Source organism: Pogoniulus pusillus, chromosome 1 (genome assembly GCF_015220805.1).
Source record: "Pogoniulus pusillus isolate bPogPus1 chromosome 1, bPogPus1.pri, whole genome shotgun sequence".
Lineage (NCBI taxonomy): Eukaryota > Metazoa > Chordata > Aves > Piciformes > Lybiidae > Pogoniulus > Pogoniulus pusillus.
In genome coordinates, this window is record NC_087264.1 from 17,979,920 (window position 1) to 18,001,832 (window position 21,913).

At 38.8% G+C, this 21,913-nt stretch overlaps 1 protein-coding gene across 1 annotated transcript; it reads right to left on the reverse strand.

Annotated features, from left to right (window-relative positions):
* Positions 1-7,897: 7,897 nt before the first annotated feature.
* CPSF2 (cleavage and polyadenylation specific factor 2) lies at positions 7,898-21,858 on the reverse strand. The gene is made up of 15 exons (XM_064142733.1): positions 21,715-21,858; positions 20,886-21,071; positions 19,785-19,944; positions 19,588-19,693; positions 17,696-17,825; positions 17,247-17,362; positions 16,491-16,678; positions 15,764-16,054; positions 15,074-15,174; positions 14,542-14,742; positions 13,749-13,901; positions 12,577-12,802; positions 10,475-10,774; positions 9,398-9,532; positions 7,898-9,292 (listed from the first exon to the last, which is right to left on the reverse strand). Exons 2-15 carry the CDS (start codon positions 21,032-21,034, stop codon positions 9,200-9,202), a joined length of 2,349 nt encoding a protein of 782 aa, XP_063998803.1. The 5' UTR covers positions 21,035-21,071; positions 21,715-21,858; the 3' UTR covers positions 7,898-9,199.
* Positions 21,859-21,913: the final 55 nt, after the last annotated feature.

The window sequence follows — 21,913 nt, forward strand, 5'->3', positions numbered from 1 at the left end:
GGCAAGTCAAAACATGGAAATAATATTAAAGTAGAACGGCACTAATACTTCAGCAGTCTTTGATATGAAATAGCAGAAAATCCTCTCATGATTTACTTTGGATTTGTTTATCTGTTCTAGATTCAGGATATTTTCTTCCCCAGCAGATTTCCATTTGTTTTCGCATATACCAGAACTGGGTTTGCAAATTGTACATTCAGATTTGTTTTTACAGTTATTTTTGTTTCAAAGGCTTGCATAACTTGCAAAGGAACTCAGGCTTAAAAAAAAAATAGATGTACAGGATGTTTCAAATACACATACAAAAGAAAACAGAAGAAAAGATTAATTATCCTTACAAGTAGATTATCAGAAGTGAGAGTTTAAGTTACTTGAAGATTATAATGGAGGAGTTGGTTCAAACACAATGTAGTTTCAAACAGAGAAGTATCATTGGTTCTAATTACATACTTTCTCAAAAAGAGGCTTTGTTGTGGGCCTAGGGACAGCCTGCTTTTTCTAAGGAGCTTCTTTACGACCACGTTGAGCTACACTATCACAATCCTACTTCAGCCTTCAAAGCTTCAGTCTCAGACCGCTGCCGAGACGTAACAAATGCTCCAAGCACAGGCTTTGTGTCATGGTGCTGTACATTAGGGTGCAGAACCTGAAACTGGTTAGCATACTGAATGACAGAATCTTTATAACTTCTACATAGTTTCATCACTAGGTTATTGTGCTGTTTATTCCGTGACTTGCACTAGTTTAATCAGGAAGCAAGGTCTAAAAAATGCAGAGGTGGACAACTTCCATAAGCCTCATCTTTTGTTTCTTACCTGAACAACTCAAATCCAGAACAGCCTTACCTCCTACAGGCATCCACACATCCCCAAAGCACAGCAACTCTTCTCTTAGTAAATGCTCAATATGCTACAAGTTTTACAAGATACCCCTAAGCTTTCTGAGCTACTGAGAGACTCTACATCCTAATTTAGGGTAGAGTTTCAGAACTGCCACTTCCACCAAACCAAAAAGACTGGAAAAGTGAAAAACGCAACCAACAGCGCTTAGTAAGGGTTCACAGAAAAGACAAAACCCAGAGCTGCTAAGCTTCCCAAAGGAACCAAAGAGGTGTCTGAAAGAGCCAGAATATATGGAACTATCAACTGGATTGAGAAATTCAAGTATGTTGCCTTAATGTACTCAAGCTCTCTTGAGCTCAGTTCACTTACTTTTAAAATAAAAAAGGCATTTATAAAGAAGACATTTAAGATAATCAACCATCTATCTATGAACAGAGAGGAAACACACAAAGAACTAAGGTAATGTGGGGTAGGAACCCAGCTGTGATACCAAAAGATCTCAGGTGCTGGTGTTCTGAATCACATCCTCCAGTTTCCATATGCAGCACAGGAACATTAGGCTCCTATTCACCTAACTGACATATGGGGTGTTAGTAATAAGTGTAACTGCTCTTCTTTGCAAGGCAAATCATACCCTGGGCTGCATCAAAAGAAGTGTGGCCAGCAGATCCAGAGAGGTGACTCTGCTGCTTTGCTCTAGTCAGACCTCACTTGGAGTACTGCATCCAGTTCTGGAGCCCTCATTACAGGAAGAACATGAACCTGATGGAGTGGGTACACAGGAGGGCCACGAAAACCATCAGAGGGTTGGAGCACCTCTGCTGTGAGGACAGGCTGAGGGAGCTGGGGTTGTTCAATCTGGAGAGGAGGCAGCTCCGGGAGGACCTAATAGCAGCCTTCCAGCACCTGAAAAGGGCCTACAGGAAGGATGGAGAGTAGCTGTTTACAACGAGGGGCAATGGGTTCAAGCTCAAGAAAAGCAGATTTAGATAGGATGTTAGGAACAAGTTCTTTACTATGAGGGTGTGAGGGTGGTGGAGCACTGGAGCAGATTGCCCAGGGAGGTGGTTGAGGCCCCTTCCCTGGAGACATTCAAGGTGACAGTTGATGGGGACCTGGGTGACCTGGTCTAACGGAGATGTCTCCAATGACTGCAGAGGGGCTGGACTAGATAACCTCTAGAGATCACTTTGGGTCCAGACCATTCTATGAACTACAAAAATTCCTTTTTAATTCTAGAGTTCCAATTTCATAGAAATACACTGCATACTATTGGACTACCTAATGCATTATTAAGAAGCAGAATGGGACAATCAAAACAATGAAACAAAAAGCAAAAGTATCATTTAGTCCAACATGTCACATAAAGCTGTGCATTCAAAAACTTACAGGCCAATGGAGCATCACATATATTAGAAGCTTATGAATAAAGAAGAGTCTCACAATTCCTTGTTGGTGGTGTTAACCCAGTATCAGTCGGTAAAGCATGAATTGCCAAGAGTATACAGAATTTGTCTTCAGTGCTCTACTCCATTTGCATTAACAATACCAAGCCTCATTCTGTCTTCTCTTACCATGGGACTGTACAAAACTTAGCTTTGTAACCCTGGTGACAAACCCTCTCCTTAATCATAACTGAAGCTATAAATCAAGTAAGTCAAACCACCTAAACCTGCAGATCCTTCTGTGTGATCCATGAGTAAATATAACTCTTTCTAATGCTGTTCATACTCCTAATTTAATCTTATCCTGAAGAAAAACACATCCCATTCTTCTGATACAGTAGGCTTAAAAACACTGCAAGATCTGCCAGCTGCCCATTCAAATATTAAACTCATGCCTCTCTATACAAAACCAAGAGTAATTTAACATGAAATATCAACAGTGCCCTCTTCCCAACCAATGCAACAATTAGCCTATGGGCTAATCTAATCACATTTAAAAAAGCCAAGAATTAATGAAAGGAAGAAACACAAGAACAAAAGTAGCATTTAGGACAATTCTGGAAGTCAGAACTATGAAAAGTCACTACTGAACTTCTATGCTAAACATGACAATAACTATTCAAGCCAACAATACAGAAACACAAAAGCCAGGCTGAAGAGCTGTTGTCATCAAGACCAAGGAGAAGCAGATTAGGACCATGGACTGCAATATCAGAGTGTTTTTTGACTGCAACAGAAACTAAATTTAGACCTAGTTACATAAAATATACTAATAGCCTTAACACTTTTAATCAGCATAAGAGGTTTAGAGATACACAAATGATTTAAAGTCTGTTGACCAGTTTTATACTGCATTTGCAGTATTGTGCATTAGTAAAATCAGGGAGATTATGAAAGAAATACTGAAACATAATAAAATTACATAAAACATGAAATAAAAGCCATACAGCAGTGGCTACAAACTTTGATGCTTACAGAAACTTTACCAGAATACATCAGTAACAATTTTTCTGCAGATCCCTGCAGCATGAAGGCTAAACCTACCCAGGTAATGCAACACAAGTACCTGGTAAGCTCAGAAAAGAGCTTGGACTCTTTATAAATGCAGTATTAACTCATGTGATCCTACAAAGGGCAAGAACTAAAACGCTTACTATCTCATACTGTTGCACACTGCTGATCCATGGCTAGCGCAACAGCACAGAGCAATCTGGCAGGCTTTCAAATGCCGAGTCTGGCGTGGTGATGTGCAATATGCTCTGCCAGCTGTGCAACTCCTTCAGGAGCTGCAAAAGGGCAAAAAAAAAATTCCCTAATGATTTTCAAGGATAGTTTGTTATTATGGTTTGCAGAGCATCTGCCAATAATTTATGAAATGCTGATCAAATCATGCTCAGGCTTTTTTCTCCACAACAGCTAAACAAAAGCCCAGAAAACAGCAAAATACACAACAGTACTGTCCTAATACAAATAATTGCTTGGGTAAGCTACAACTGTTGCCCCAAGCATGAAGTAAAAATTGCAAAGTGGGCAGCAATGTTATCATATGTCACATCTCCCACTTCTTGATGGCACCTACACCATAAAAACACTTTCAGTTCATATCCTGAAGCACATGCAACAGGCCCCTTAATAAGATCTGGGTAATAATCTCTTTTTTTTAAACCCAAGTAAGTTAATTGCACAACATTGTCAGAAAGGGTTCTTCAAAAGCCCATTTCTATCACTGTGCCCTGGTAGATAGAAATTAAACAGCTGACAGTCCTACTGATTTTAGTGATGTCTAAGTTCTATACATGATCCTTTTTTCTCTCAAGGATGTCTCAAAATCCTCTTGTACAATTTTCCTCTAAAATCTGACCTGTTATTACTGATAAAGACATATTACCCATGTATTTTGGAATTATTGGCAGTAACAGCTGAGATAAGCACACTACAGAACTTACCCACACGGATTCAAAAAGAGGGAAAACACCTCAAACAACTAACTTCGAAGCACCTACTGTAAAACATACCTTAAGGCAAGAATTATCACCAATATCTGTCCAGACACTTCTGAAGACAATGATTCTTCCTACAAAAATCAAGGAGTCCCAAAAGGAAGCAGTGGTTTCTCCAGATCAGATTAACTGCAATGGTTTTACACAGAACAATGACTTCAAACAAACCCAAAGAACCGACTAGCTTTCACCTCATAAGATGTGTTTTCTTTGCAGGAATTAATTCTCAGTGATGTAAGATGGCTCTATCTAGAGATCCTGTTCCAATTTACATAGCTGCATAGCAGTCTAAAAGTGTATCTGCTCTGTGTCATAAATTCATGGTTTAGAATGGGTGAGACAACTAAACTGGATTCCTTGCAGACAGGGCAACTGAATTAAGAGACAACTCAAAAAAGATATTAATGAAATCACCAGCTTGAAAAACAAACTCCTCCAAGTGTGGACGCTTAAAAACTGTGTTGCAAAGAGTTCACTCTTCATAACTGACACATAAATATCCCTACAAACTGATCAGCCACAACCAAAGGAAAGAAAATATTGGTTGTATCTAAAAAAACTCTTTAATACACTGGAGATGAAATAGTTCCTTGAGTGCAAAAAAGTTCTGGCATTGTTACTTGGCATTAAATACTATGTTTCACTTAATACATCTTAAAAAACCAGCAAGGGCTTCATAGCCACTACCAGATGACAAGCTCCTTCTATTAATTTCCCTATAGAGCTTTCCCAATATTAGGAAAATTGTTATCAGCCCTGGGCTGACATGAAGAGAAAGTCAGAGGTTTCTTAGGATTTTTTTTAACTCAAATTACTAACATTGCAAATGTCTTTAAAACTGTTTGTCAAAAAATGCCTTTTAAAGAGAAGTTCTTAGCACTTCAGAAAAACTGCACTGGAAATGAAAAATATTTAAGAAAAAGCTTTCACAGCTGAAATCATGCATTCCCTCATTATGAAAATTTGTGAATACCAGATTGCAGTTACAAACTATACTTTCTGGCAGATGCTTAGCTCATTATCATTCAGCTGCTGAACCGCAGATCCAGCTTGCATCACCTAAGAGGATTATACAACAACAGGCAGGTTATTACTGCTTAAAGCTCATATACCAAACTTGCTTCTCCATAACATTTTGAGTTTCTATGGATCCTTCTTCATAGAATCATAGAATCAACCAGGTTGGAAGAGACCTCCAAGATCATCCAGTCCAACCTAGCACCCAGCCCTAACCAATCAACTAGACCATGGCACTAAGTGCCTCATCCAGTCTTTTCTTGAAGACCTCCAGGGACGGTGACTCCACCACCTCCCTGGGCAGCCCATTCCAATGGAAATCACTCTCCCTGTGAAGAACTTCCTCCTAACATCCAGCCTAGACTTACCCTGGCATAACTTGAGACTGTGTCCCCTTGTTCTATTGGTGGTTGCCTGGGAGAAGAGGCCACCCCCCACCTGGCTACAATGCCCCTTCAGGTAGTTGCGGACAGTAATAAGATCAGCCCTGAGCCTCCTCTTCTCCAGGCTAAACAGGCCCAGCTCCCTCAACCTCTCCTCATAGGGTTTGTGCTCCAGGCCCCTCACCATCTTTGTTGCCCTTCTCTGGACACCTTCCAGCACCTCAACATCTTTCTTGAATTGAGGGGCCCAGAACTGGACACAGTACTCAAGGTGTGGCCTGACCAGTGCTGAGTACAGGGGAAGAAGAACCTCCCTTGTCCTACTGGCCACACTGTTCCTGATGCAGGCCAGGATGCCATTGGCTCTCTTGGCCACCTGGGCACACTGCTGGCTCATCTTCAGCTTACTGTCTATCAGTACCCCCAGGTCCCTTTCCTCCTGGCTGCTCTCCAGCCACTCAGTCCCCAGCCTATAGCGCTGCTTGGGGTTGTTGCGGCCAAAGTGCAGAACCCTGCACTTGGCCTTGTTTTCCAAGAAAAGAGCTACATGGCTTATTGGAAATTTTACTCCAAAATGTGGTCACTTTTTCATTTTACTTCCTATCACGGTGGTAATATATAACTTAACAAGTAGAGTAAAAAAGTGGACTGCACCAAATAATCTCTCATATTTTTATCAAACTTCTACATGCTCACTATGTAACAAAATACGTATCAATTAATAAATAATTTAAATATTACTTTCCCCCTTCTATATACCTCTTTTATATGCTACCTGTACTATGCTACCTTTTATATACCAGTCTTACTCTCTTTAAATACTACTCTGCCTCTTGAACCACTGTGAAGAAACATGACTGAGCTGAAAGGAGTGGTCAGTTCACTTACCACTGAACTGCAACCACTCTTCAGCACCTGTCTATCAGTAATTCTAACATATCTTTTAATAAAGCAATTAAGAATATTACTAATGTAATTAACTTACACCTGAAAAAATGCACTTTCATCCTTTAGAATCATAGAATCAACCAGGTTGGAAGAGACCTCCAAGATCATCCAGTCCATCCTAGCACCCAGCCCTAGCCAGCCAACTAGACCATGGCACCAAGTGCCTCATCCAGTCTTTTCTTGAACACCTCCAGGGACGGTGACTCCACCACCTCCCTGGGCAGCCCATTCCAATGCCAATCACTGTCTCTGTGAAGAACTTCCTCCTAACATCCGGCCTATACTTTCCCTGGCACAACTTGAGACTGTGTCCCTTTGTTCTGTTGGTGGTTGCCTGGGAGAAGAGGCCACCCCCCACCTGGCCTTCAAGTAGTTGTAGTGTTACGCAGTGTGACACAGACTAACAGTTTAGAACATACAGACCTTATCATGCAGAGAGGATCCAATTTCAGACCATCTAGAGCATTCACTGAAATACTTGCCCTGCTGGCAAGTATTCTTCTAGAAAAGCTTGTATTATTATAATGGAAGTTTTCAACTTAGCTGAAGGAAGTATTCTTTTTAAAGACAAATACTGCTCACATCTACTTTAGCTGAATTTGAATCAATAGCCAAAAAAACCCAAACTGAAGCTTTATGATCACACTGTGTGGTCTTTGCTCCATTCTTAAAACCAGCACTATTTTTAGTTTGATCTCTTAAGACTGTTCTTCAATATTAATGTATTCCATGGTAACATGCATGATCTCTGCCCAGCCTAAGCCCTCACGTTAGAAGTCCTAAGACACATATGCTCATGTACAAAGTAATTCACTTTATAAAAGTTCACTAGTACCAAGATCAATAGTAATACAATGGTATTCACTAACAAGCATGCAGTATCATATGGATTTACATAGTGTTGCAACAAAACTAGAGCTTTTCTATCAAGTTCTCACTGTCAATATAACAGAAAACAAACCAACCAACCAAAAGTCTTGAGCCACTCAGCCGTTCCTAGCCAAGAATTCCTTTGCATAACAAAATATACTCTTGCTCAGCACTAAGTTCAAGATTTTTACTATATATGATTCTTGCAGGTTTTAGGATTTGGTTTTTTTTTAATGCCACCTCCTCCCACCCCTTCGTTTTTAAAAAGCATAGTCTTTGGTTTCAAGTTACTATTTCAACAGAAAAAAATAGTCTGTTGATCAGGTGAAAAACTATTTGTCAAGAATGAACTGCAAAGTAAGTTATCTTTCCATTGACAGCCCACTGGGCTATTATTTGACAGTTTTTCCAAAGGTTTTATTCAAACATACACACAGACAGCATATATTGCATTGCTGTTGTCTGTAAGAACAGGCAAGCAGCCCTGCACTGACAAAGCTGGTGGATCACATATGGGAAGGGAAGAAAAGGATTAAACTCTTCAATGGCCATTTGTTCACATATGTTAACTTCTGAGAAATTAAGGCGCTTCAAACTGTGCTCATATTCACCTAGAAGGTAAAGTCAATTCTTAGCATCAGCAGCTACAGCAAGTCCTACTGTTAACTAGAATGAAAAATGGCAGAAATCAAGCAACTGAAATGAAACATGGCACAACAGTATTGCTTACATATATCAGGCCAACTCAGATTTCAGAAATTGAATTTTTCTGAACTTGACTCATGGCACTCTGGACCTAATAGCTGTGCATAGAAAAAGCTTTAGGATTAAAAAAACCTCAGAAAATATTTTTAACTGGAATAACTGTGCAAAAACTAGAAGTTACAAACTCAACAGATTCGTATAGCAGTTACTCTGAAGCATACAATTACTAGATTTTAAACTACCTGGCAATATCTACCTAGTCTTGTTAGAATATGATTCTATCTTTCCAAACAAAGTAATTGTTTGATACTGCAGGTTAATACTTCATATAGAAAACTAAATGCTTTCTGAAACAAAATATTTAACATGGAGCAAACACCACATTAAGATGCAACCAGACTAATACTAGGGGAAAGTTTTGGTAGTCTCATTTTAAGTGGTCTTATCCAAAATTTACTTTAACCAACCTCCATTTAAAAAAAAATAAACACATAAACCAACCAACACAACTAAAAAAAAACCAACAACATTCAAGGCTGTTCCTAAATTGAAGTTACTAAAAGAAGATGTCATGGATGAAAATTCAACCAACCACACAAAACACAGAAAAGAACAAAACCAAAAGAAGCTAGCAATTCCCTATTTAATCTTATTTTGAAACAGAAAAATTACTATAAAAGTCGTATTTTGTACTCTTTGGCAGGGAATCTATGAAACCAAAGTCTGTCCTGACATATTGAACCTTTCCTGAGAGAAGGGTTCTTAGTGATCAACTCATTTAATGTCATACGGTTTTTGAATTGACAACAAGGAATGTACCAACAGATTTAGAAAGAATGAGAGTAGCAGATATTTACATGTTCAGGGTAGTTAGTTGTTGTTTATGAAGTTTCCCCTGCATAAATTAGAAAACTACAAAAAGTGAAAACTGGGAGAAATTCCTATTGTCTTTAAAAGTTCCAAGTAAAAACATCTTTGTGTCACTTTCCTCAGACAATAGCATATTGCTCATATAAAAGGTCTCTTATCCTGTAGAAGTCTGGGCAGAGACAGCCTTCCAATCCAATGCGCCCTGTTTCGGTCTGAAACAAAAAACATATTTCAATTTATTAGCTTTTTGCTAGTGAGAAAATCTTAATGATCATTTAGAATGCTACTTACTGAAGCTTAAGTCACAAAACACCTACCCTGCGAACAGCTACTAGATTGTTGCACACAAGCACTCCTCCTACAAATTCAGCTTGTATACCCTCTCGCAAGAGAACTTGCTTGAAGTCAGATAGCCTTGGCTCGTTCATAAACACAGACTGATGTCCAAGAACCTTTAAACAACACATAAGATTTCAATACTTCTGATATTTAATACCTTCATTTTTCAAGAGACCTCATCCTCATTATGTTGGCAGCAGCATGTTCTGAACTACAGGACCATAAATGAGATTAGTTCTGTTTCTTTCTGTACAGAAAGGTATTTTCAGGATAAAAAGAACTTAGAAGTTTACTCGTCAAGTAAAAGAAACGGTCTGCTCTTTGCTCACATATTGAAGACTACTATTGTAAAGCTGTCACTGAAGATCCCTCTTCCAAGGCCTGCCATACCAAGGATAGAGCTGCAGTGACTCATATTACTGACCAGTACATACTTTTATGGCAGTTGTCATGAATCTGAACAGAATTTAGAGTTGTTTTCACATTTATCTAGCTCCTTGAAAAGACAGCTTTTAGGACTGTGCAACTGTCTTTAAAAGCACTTCTAGGATTAGAAGGCATTGCAATAATTCAACAAAAAAATAAAATAATATCTACTCACATGTAAAGCATTTTAAGAGTAAAGATAAAGCTACAGAAAAGATAAATGAACCCTCAAACCACTCCTATAGAATTCTTTGTGATTCATATGCCCCTGCTTCTATCTCAAACATATGAAGTATTCTCCCATAATATCAACAAAGCATAATAAAATCCAGGTGCCTAAATGCCAACTAATTTCCAAATCTACAAGAACCACAAATAGGAAACACATTAATTACACATTTACATTTATAAAAAGACTGCAGTATATGTTAGGCACTGTCAGTGAAAGTTATGCTTTTCAGCCAAGAGGAACAATGAACAGTACCAGGTTAACAAAGAGAAAAACAAGCATGGAAATGTAGTTTCAATTAGGATTTTGTTTGTCTAAGATCACAGTATTGACTTCTAAGCACCAGAACAGGCAAACGAATACAGAGTTCTTAAAATCCAGATCAGCATAATTTCTTTACCTCGTGAGGTGGCAGAGGTTCTAACGTGGGAATGATCTCACTCTCCTCACACATCTCCTTGTCATCATCACCGAAGAGACTTTTCATGGCCTTCTGTTGTGCAACAACACTAGAGTCTGATGAAGGCACATCCACTTGCATCTCTAACTCTTCATCTTCCCTTAGCTCTCCCTCTTCCAAAATAACTCCGGTATCCACTTTTGAAACCCGCATGTCCAGAACACCATCTATCCAAGCCAGCTCAGCGTCCTTGGCTTTACAGAACTGAAGGGAGCTGACAAGAGAATCTTTTAACCTGACCTGGGTTGTGCAAAAATCAAAGTACTGTTAGTTTGATGGACAACACAGGAGTTCTTACCTCAAGTTTTAAAAATCATCAGTTTTCTTTCCAGTTTCTCCATGTAGACTTGATTCATACTCTTGGGGAAGGAAGGGAAGGAATTGGTATTGCCAAAATCAGATGTTCTGCACTTTCAGAATATTATTTGTATAGCTCTTATATCGTTATGCAGAAAGCATCAGAGATCAATACAGTTTTCTGTCTTGGTTAAAATGAAAAACAAAAAAGAATTTATGTCTCCAAACTTGAGTTAAAACTCCTTTTAAAACACCAGAAACAGTTTTTGTTACTAAACAGTTCCTGAGATGACCTTACTAAATTTAAGGCACGTTTATATATATATACACACACACATTCAGATTACTGAACAGCAGTTCCAAATTACAACCCTCCAAAAAATATAATTAATATTTTATTGTAAGAAGGGATGTTGTAAATATCAGATTTTGAAGTGACCAAAACATTCCATTGTCTTGCTTCCTGTAGTTCATTCCAGGAGTTGAACCCATTGAAGTCAATCCTACACTGAAAGGCTGTTATTCACATGAATTGTACATGGATAGTGGAATCAAGGCTGCAGCTGTTATGAAGAATACTGCACCTATCCATCTGCAGCACAGTCCACTCAAAAGACACCAGCATTCTGATGCCCCACTCACATCTACTACTTTCTAATTTGGTGTCTCTACTGTACTTCTATTTGAAGCTTTTTGAACAAATAGAAACAAACTAATGCTAGGCAGAAGATTAAATTCTCCTCTGTGCTTAAAAAAAGTAAATTAAACCTAAAGCAATTACAATTTTATTCAGGTAAGTATTGAATAAAAATATCACAACTGTATCATCCACTACACATCAGCAATCATCACAGTTTAAAAAGAAACTCAAACCAACTGAACAAAAAAACCCTGAAAACCTGAAATACCCAAGACCATGAACAAAAAACTCCCCAAACTGCTTCTTTAGAACTGAATGGTTTTGAATAATTTGAACTCCATTTCCTATAGGACAACAGATTTTTCTCTGGAAAGGAGCAGAAGTACCTCTTCAACAATTCTACTGATTTTTTTTTTATTATATTCTAAAAATGCAGGAGGAATGAAGTACTAATGTCTGAAGTGTGCAGTTTCAGAAGCTGAATCAGGAGGATGCACAATATTCACACTGTTCACACAAATTACCCAAGTTCTCTTATTTAGAGCTTCACCATGAAAATGAAAAGCAGTATATTAACACAGTGCAAACTATTTTCATAACCTCACTTTCCAAGACTCATTGCATTAACTTCTAAGTTGCAGTCAAGGGTGTCCTATTTACATTAACTTGCTCCTAAATTTATATGCTCATTCCTGAGTATTATTCAGCTACAAAGGTTTTCATTTTTCTCTTTGGTTTCCAAGGCCTCCCTTTAGATTAAAAAAAAAATCCTGAACTGCAAGTAGTGTACAGTGGTACTCTAAATATAGGCATTATAAATCCGTTAGGACTTCAGTAAAGCAAATTGATGAACACAGCTCCTGGCTTTCATAATACAGTAAAAACACACTGATCTCATGTTTAAGCTTTTAAACACTTATGAATAATAAACATAAAGAGAAAGCTCATGAAGACAAAAATGATGCTAAGGTCTTCATTACACAAAACAAAGTGTACACATGGGTAGTATTGTCTGCTTCCAAAGAAGAGAAGGCCAAATTATTTGCTAATACAGCTCCACTACAAATCACAGTAGTAACACTACTAACAAGTCTCAGCACTTTACCTGATAAATGTGAGTTTCGCTGGTTGCATCTATAGTTTCATGCAGTTTCGGCATGTAAACCTTAATATCTTTTCCACCAAAAGCTCTGCAACATTCTGCAAGGTCCTGACTTGCCTCAGGTGGTCCATGGACAATAATCAGCTGCCTTGGCTTCATTTGGTTGATGATTTTTTTAATTGAGTCCCCATCTGAGCGTCCTTCATAGTCGATGTATGTAACTCTGGCTCTAGTTTAAATTAAAAATCCAAGAACAGCCTTTTTCATTTAAAATATTAAATTACCAGAATATTTAATTTTAAAATTAAAGCTCTTCAGAAATTATTTTGTATGAGCAAAAGCTGTCAGCACCAGAGATATTATGGACCAGTAAAATACAGAACTGCCAAATTATCGGCACTTACAGTGATCCAAAATATGAGATAAAGAAGAATTTATTCAAATATATTTAACAAAACCTGTACACATTTCAGTATCTATGCCAATATACTATTGTATGTTTTCTTCTTTTTTGCACTTGTCTCCATCAGACAGGGAACAAGGTGTAAATTTCTTAAGAGTAGGGAACCATAAGATTCTGTACCACGCTCTCAGAAAGACTAGTAAAATAAAAATAACTTAAGACAACACAAGGGGAAAAAAACCCCAAACAAACAAAGGGCTTGCCCTTTCTCACTTCATCCCAAGCTAGCCTTTTACCCAATTTCCACTGTACCCAAGCCACTGCTAATAGACGATGAAGATTGGCTTGGTAAGCTCCTCTGCCAGCTCTCACAGTACTCTCAGGTGAATCCCATCCAGCACCATAGACTTTTGAGTCCAGGTAGCATAGCAGATGGCTACTTGCTTCCTCCTGGATTATGGGAGGTTTACTTTGCTCTCCATCCCAGGTCAGGGGGGCTCAATACCCCAGGGATAACTGGTCTGACTATTAAAGACTGAGGCAAAGAGGGTATTAAGTACCTCAGTCTTTTCCTTTTCCTTGATGATGATGTTCATACCCTGCATCCAGTGGAAGGCAGACACTCCCTGGCCCTTTTTGTTGTTTTTGTATTTGTAAAAGCATTTTTTGGTACCTCTTTGTACACAAGAATGGCCAGATTGATTTCTGACTGGGCTTTTGCCTTTTTCATTTTCTCCATTCTAGCAGAACTGAAAAGAAGAAAGTCACTCACTTAATTTCCATGGATTCTGTTGCAGAAATACATTTGGTAGGAACATCTGATAAATCCTGGTCCATAGGCTCTTCTCCATTTGTCAAACCAGATTCTAATTTGCTTTTTTCTTCTTCTGTTGCTTGAAGTTCTGGAACTAGAAAATCCTCAGGTCTAAAGAATGAAAGGCATTTTGCTCTCAATAGTCTTCCAATAAAACCAAAATACTATATAAAATCAAACAATACTGTTACTACTGAGATGTTTTGCAATTGTGATTGCTAACAATTTTATTACACCTGCCTTCAGTATTTCCATCTTTCAGCAGAGCTCATTTGCAAAATATCACCTTCCCACCTTAAAAAATGATCTTTGGTATCTTGAGAAATATTAACAAATTGAGCTTTTCTAGCAAGTATTCTTTAAGCAAATAGGACCTGCATCACTAGATTTTTCTAGGATCTATGACATTCTTTCCCCTCATTATAAATTTGCCAAAATTATGTGTAATTTGAAGCACACATAAAGTCAGATTAAAAAAAAAAAAGTATGAGATAAAAGCAAAGGAAAGAAAAAGCCCGGAGTGTAAACACATCCTAAGAGCTGTGAACACAGGCCAAGGATCAGCACTCTGCAGCTCCAATCCTATCATAAGCTTCCTATGAGACTTAGCACACATTGTCCTAATTGTTCAGAAGTTACTGTGGTTAGAAGAGTACAGCTAAAGAAATAAAATTATGGGGTTTAGTTTTATTACTTCTATTTTTTTAATTCTTTCATAGCTGCTATGTTAGCATTCATCACCACCACATACTTGATAATCTCGCCATATTCATCCCATTTAATTCTTTCCTCAGGGGCTGGAAACATCGGATAAGATTTCTTGGCCTGTTTGAAGAAGCTTCCTTTCCGGCTTCCTTCGCCTTTCATCATCAAATCATGTTTGGTCTTATGTACCGTTGGCTGATCAATATCCTCTTCAGCATCACTCTCGTCACTGGAATCAATATCTGCCCTGAAATGACATTCCAAAAAAAATTATACTTCCTTTATTGCTTTAGGTTTAATATTACCTAAGCAGACTGTCTGGAAAACAGCAGTTGACATAACACTAACCAAGGACAAGAGTAGTTAATATATCATGTATCAGAGAAAGAGCTCACATTCAAATGGCAGACAAAACAGGTCTATTATAACAACAGATTAGAGACAACCATTCCCAATTCAGCACCCTCAGACAAGTCTATAAAAACTATGATTTGTTAACTTATCCTTGTGAATGATTGAAGCAGCAGGATAATCACTCAGCTCTGACCACGATGGCAGAATGCAGTCAATACACTTACTCTTTGGATTGTTCTAACTTCTTAGCTGCTTCTTTCTTGAGTTTCTCCTTCTCTAGGTATTCTTCAAGTTCTTTTCCTTCCAACTTGACACGTTTTCTCAGCTGCAAACAGAATTACAATCTGTATTAAACTGAAGAAAAACTGTATCCTTAGAATTTAAATTCCCACTGTGATCACAGAGGACTCCCATAAATTAACAACATTCACTAGATAAAAGCAGATACAGGCATAGATATTGTTGAAAACAACTGAAAGCATGAACAACAATCAATTGTGCTCAAATTGCCAGCTTATTTTTCTAATTCTTGTGGGATACAGGATACTAATTTGACTTGAATCTCCCAACATCCAAACCCAGAGTATTCTCCAGCAAGAATTACGTCATACTGAGATCCGTATGCCAACTTCAAGGAGATTTTCTTTTCTACTCCTACAAAAATACAATGAGAAATGTTCTCTAAAGATAAATATTGAAAAGCAACTTCATGCTCGTCTGTATGGAGTATTAATTCCATCTCATCTTGCAGTTACTAATGAGACCTATTTTCATATAAGGTTATCCATGACTGGTTAAACATGTAATATTTGACTCCCATTCACAAGTGTAAAAAGGAAATTAACTTCAGTTTCGTTCATATTTGTCCAGATGGCCCATGATTAAATACCTCAAGACACACAGAGAACTCTTACCTCAATATCTATAACTTTTTCAGAAGGATTATCAATCAGGAATCGTGCTAATGTCCCGGCTGTAGTGCGGTAAGTTAAAATGATAGAGTTTTTGGAATCTTGGCACCACTGAATGAAAAGATCTCTAGAAAAACCACACTCCAAGTCAGGCTGACTGGCAAGAACAACTTTTGGACTAGGCACTCGAGCCAGATCAGACAGGCTATGACATAAGGAAAGATGGCGGAACTGAAAAGGATTGTTTCTCTTGTCTTCAAAGCATCTCATCAGCTTGTCACTCATCCATTCAACCTAAACATGTATTAAGAGAAAAAATACAAGTTCTACAATAATGTACAAGCCTGGTAAGAACTACAGGGTACAATATGCACATGATTCCATCATTGTTTTTTTTAGCAGGTGTAGAAATAGTGCTGAGTGTACACATCACAGAAACAAGTACTTGAAGTCCACTTTTTAACAGCTATAAACTATGCTAATAAGTTGTGGTGGTTTTACACCACACAGAATTTGTGATAAGCACGAACGTTACTATCAAGAAACATGCCCAGAGCCATGGCCAGGCCCTGTTTCCCTTGACTGAAGACCTGACAGAAACAAGCATTACAGAGTAAGAACACCACTCAGTTATTATGCCCTTATTTACTATTAAAAAGAAAAACAAAATGCTTTTGCATACATGTTCCATTACCCTCTTTTACAATTGCATTTTAACATCAAAACAAACCTGTGATTTAGAGAATTCCACTACATTGTAGCTGACGTTATTTAATAGTGCTAGAGAGTAGACTCCTAAGCCTGCATCTTTCGTTCTCCAGATCTGATCAAGAAGTTGAGCAAGTTCCAGAACTCTGCCCGCTGTATCGACAGCTATTAACACGTTTCCATCACCTCGTAATGTCTCCAAAACATTAGCTAAGAAGAATTAAAAACAGAATTAAAAACTACTTAAAACTTCAGACCATAATTTGGCTTGGGTTGGTTTGTTGCATCACACTAGCAATCATAGTTAAAAAGGAAAACTGAACACAGAAATAAACGAAATGTCGAAAGACATCCAAAGCCACATTTACACCAAAATTAAAGGTAGATGGACTTGTCTTGGTTACTCTGAAGATCTCACTGCCTTGATACTACTTTCTTGGTTTATTTTTTTTTATTAAAACAAAGGAGCAAAACACTACAAAACAAACAGTAAAATGGAGTTCAAAAAAGAATGTGCTGAGGAAGGTAATTTAAAGATCCCTGGAGAGATGAACTGATAGTGGGTAAAACACTTGAACTCTTCCAAATACAGTTCACTGCTTGCAGGAAAATGTTTAACCTACAGGATCAATAACATCAAAAAAGAGTAGCTCACAATACTTTTAGATTTTAATAAAGGTTCTTAGTTTGGATGCCAATGACCTCCTCATAGAAAAACAACTTAGAGTGGCTAATAAGTCACATTACTGCTACTTTTAACCCCAAACCGAATACATACTCAGTAACTGCTCATCCCTTTGTTTCCTCCTGGGTTGTACATAAGTAGCATTAAATGAATCTGTAATGAGCAATGAAGGCCTGCTCAACATTTCCAAGGAACATCCATTCAGATGGCTGTAGGGTGAAAAAGGTGAAATTTCAATTTCCTGCAATTCTGTTTTATGAAAGAAAAAAAAAAGACAGCTAGCTTCCAGAATTTTGCATGGACAGAAACCAAACACCTCAGTAGTTGATTTTTTTCTGCTTCAAGCTAACAAATATATAAAACTGAAAGGAATGAAGAAACCTAGAGTCCACACTTGTTTCAAACATATCAATTAGAATGCAGGTGAAATTAGTGGTCTTATTAGAGCTGGAAAGGCACAGTTACCTCCATACTTTTTCATCAGGCTAAATAATGACCACCTAACAATGCCTAAGAAATAAATACTATTATGTTGAACTTACATCTCCCTCTTGTGGTTGAAATCAACTGCATAAACAATTTCTTCTTCTCCATCCTTGACTATCTTCCAAATTGTGCCTCCAATCATGTGGCCAGCTGGCAATGGGGTGATTGACAAACCATGTCCTTTGCCTACAAAAGTTTTTAGTATTTTAAATATCTTACATCTATAAGAATCTATTATTCTGAATAAGAGACAGTAATTTTAAACAAATGAATGTCAAAACTATTACTATGTAAAAATATCAAATGAAGCACAAAAAAAATCAGCATATCTATCCTTCCCATCTGACTAGTAATTGCAGAATTTTCTGCAATTCACTTCTATTTTGCTTCCAGAAAAAGAAATTGAAATGAAGACCACCTCTTCCTTCTACCGCCACTAGTACTTGGAGACTGCAAAGCTCCTGTAACTGCAAACCTAAACAGTAAATTACATAACAAACATATCACAAGAAAGCTAGTACACCGTTGAAAGGCAGATTCCTCTCTGAAGCAACACAAAACATCTACTGCATCATTCACAGTCCCGGTGCTTACAAAAACACATACAAACTACACACAGTCCAAGTTTTCCACAATGACAAACACGCTAGTCAAAGAACACAAGGAAAGGTGTTCATGTGCTGCAACCAGGCATGATGGATCTCTTCAGCACCTGATGCTTTTTCTTTTTTAATGCACTGCCATGTCTCATCCTTTGTGCTAGCCTATATCTTTGTCAGAGTAAAACTGCAACTACTTCAAGGATAGCATCCTATTTGTGTTTTTCAAATTACAGCACAAGTATTTTGGCAAGTGGCTTTCAGAAATGGGGAGATAAAGCACCTTGGAGACAAGCTGCTGGTGGTCAGTTTCTAAGTGTCCTTGCTCAAGAATAGGGTTTCCATTTCATCCCAAACTTGGAATTCACTAAGACTGAAAAGCTGCTGATTGCAGATGCCACAGTATCATTCAGTCAGTGAAGACCTTCCCATTACCTCAATCATATGCTGTAACCTAACTTCTGCTACCAGTTCATTCCCTAGAAAGCTTTCCTTTGTGTTAGTGCAGATTTCTGAGCTATTTCCTTGTGTTACTGCAGATTTCTGAGGTATCATAGAATCAACCAGGTTGGAAGAGACCTCCAAGATCATCCAGTCCAACCTAGCACTCAGCCCTAGCCAGTCAACTAGACCATGGCACCAAGTGCCTCATCCAGTCTTTTCTCGAAGACCTCCAGGGACGGTGTCTCCACCACCTCCCTGGGCAGCCCATTCCAATGCCAATCACTCTCTCTTTGAAGAACTTCCTCCTAACATCCAGCCTATACCTACCTCAGCACAACTTGAGACTGTGTCCCCTTGTTCTACTGCTGGTTGCCTGGCAGAAGAGGCCAACCCCATCTAGCTACAATGTCCCATCAGGTAGTTGTAGAGAGCAATGAGGTCACCCCTGAGCCTCCTCTTCTCTAGGCTAAACAAGCCCAGCTCCCTCAGCCTCTCCTCACAGGGTTTGTGCTCCAGGCCTTTCACCAGCTTTGTTGCCTTTCTCTGGACACTTTCCAGCACCTCAACATCTCTCTTGAAATTGAGGGGCAAATGGTATCCACCATTAGTCATGAGTAAATGCTTTTGAGAGACATGATCAAATTCTAAGAAAAGCTAAAAAAGCACAAAGGAGAAACCAATGTATAAATATGCTTTATCATGACCTTCTCATTAAGTGGAAATTCTAACCATTTCTACATACAATTGAGACAAACATTCAGCTGATACAGAGCTACAGAATCCAGTCCTGTGAACTAACTTAAAATTCCAAAACTGACTCCCATTAAAAAAAGTTACTTTGACTCTTAATGACTACATTGTCTTGCATTAGAAGTAATTTCTTGACATTTTGGTGACATCTTTACCTTTCAAGTTGACAATTTGAGAAAACTTCAGTTGCTGTATCTTATCAAAGGCTGCATCAACATCATCCAAGGTAAAGAGAGTGAAATCTTCAGTATTATGGCGGGACTAGAACAGATAAGAAGTATAAGCTATTCAAGAATCTGAGCACTCTACCATATCAACAATGTTGTATATGAAAGCATAATCTTAAGTATACCTGGTAGAGATCATACATAAACATCTGTCCCATTTTATATACAGGAATAGTTGCATAAATGGCACAATTCAATCCCATTTTTCCAACTGCATAAGGAAGAGCACCAAGGTGTAGAGGGTCAGGATGAGAAAGAAGAACAGCATCAACCTGGTGTACATGTCTACAAAAAGAGGGACAACAGAAGCTGGTGAAAAGAACTCTGTGTGACGTTATATACTCCCTGCTATGGCTATTTTGAGAATACATACACATATTGAATGCCAAACAAGAAAACTTAAGCCCTTAGAACAATTTTTTTCAGAAACATAATAAAAAGTTACAGATATTTCCAAACATTCAGGTAGTTAAAAATCCAAGTGACTCCTGAAAACAATTTTAAGGTCTAGAAGACCTTGAAATTCCTGATTAGAAAGGCTTTAATGTATATTTGGACAACAGAAGATAATTAATTGAGGAGTATCATCTAAGAAAATTGGCACATAAATTCTGTGTGGGTTATTCAGTTTAAAAACATGATTTTTTTTTTTCCTTGCAAAACGAAAACTCAAGACTAAAAACTTACTACCTATCATAACTGAAAAACTCCTTCCTGTAAACCTTCAAAAGAAGTTCAGTGTTTGTGTTTAGACACTTCAAAGTCTATTTCTTCCAAGGGCTGGTATAACTGATAAAAACTGTTCCTGACTGACAGACTACTCAACTTGCAAGATAAGGCAGAGTTCAACCATTACAAGCATGAAGGATGTTTTATTTAAAGTCAAATCACTCTAAATTACTGTAGAGCCAGGGTCAGTCTCCCATAAACTCAGATACCTTGCAAGTTTAAGAAAGCAACCAAGCAAGCCAAAACAGAGCACAGTTTGAGAATTACAGTTAATAAACTCGCTAGGTCCATGCCCACTGCCCCGACAAGTTTGTAATGGCAATGTTTCAGCAGCACAGTTCACTTCATATAAAATGTACATCGAAGCAAGCAGAAAGGGCAATTTTGGCTCTGACACCACCATCAACCTAGCACTACATTACTATTTTAAAAATTTTCCCAAAAAGGACAAAATCTACAAGAAAAAAAAACCAAAGTGTAAGAACTGAACAACTTACTTCTTCAGAGAATCAATAATGTCCATAGAAAAGTTTTCATCCCAGCCACAGTCCAAAAGAAAACGGAATTCATCTACTTGCAACAGATAGCAAAGAGCAGATTCCTCCTGCACTCCTGAGAGCGTAGTCAACTTGATAATCGATGTCATTTTCCTCTCCAAGTGTTCAATCTTCAAAAGAACTAATCTGAATGAGGGAAGAAAACATCTAATTGTCTAACCCAAAGGAAAAGGATTTGTTTAGGTGTAACTTTATAGGTTTCTAAGAACATGCTGGAGAACGGTTATGAATACCATTCAGAACAACTACTGGATATCAATTAAGCCTCAGATCCTTATAGCTCTTTTATTATCAGCAAAATAGAGGGTAGGATGTTTGGGGTGGTGCTGCACCTGAAAAAATACAACATCACCCCCTCCCCCGACAAATAAGAAATGAAACACAACTTTTACTGCACTGTTTCTAGTCATCTAACGGCAGCTACCCTCTGGGTCGGAAAAAGGCACCCGGACCTGCGCATCCAGGGCTGTAAGGCTCTCCAGACGGCCCGAAGGGGGCCCGGCACAGGGTGGGCTCAAACGCCCTGTCATGCCCCGCCACCGAGAAAGGCCTCGGCTCTGACTGTACGTGCCTCACCAGCCCGGAATGCAATTAAAGGGGCGAGGTCTGTGCCCACTTCAGTCCCAAATGAAAGAGGAAGAAGAGAAGGGCAGCTCGGCGGGCATAAGCCGAGAGCTCCACGCCTCAGTCCGGGCCAAGAGCTGCTCTTTGGCTCGAGATGAGAGAGCCGTTCGCAGGGGGCGCCGGGGGGGGCGGCGGCGGCGCTGACCTCCAGGGGCGGCCGCGGCTCCCTGCCTCTCGGGCCGCTGGCGGTAACCCGGCCTCCCTCAAGCCCCGCAGAGAACGAGCCCGCCGCCGCCGCTCGGCACGGCGCTCCCCGCCATCTTGCGGAAGACGGGCGGAAGGAGGAGGAGAGGCGGAAGGGTAACGGGCGGCACCACCGCGGCGCGGCTGGGGGTGAGTGTCTT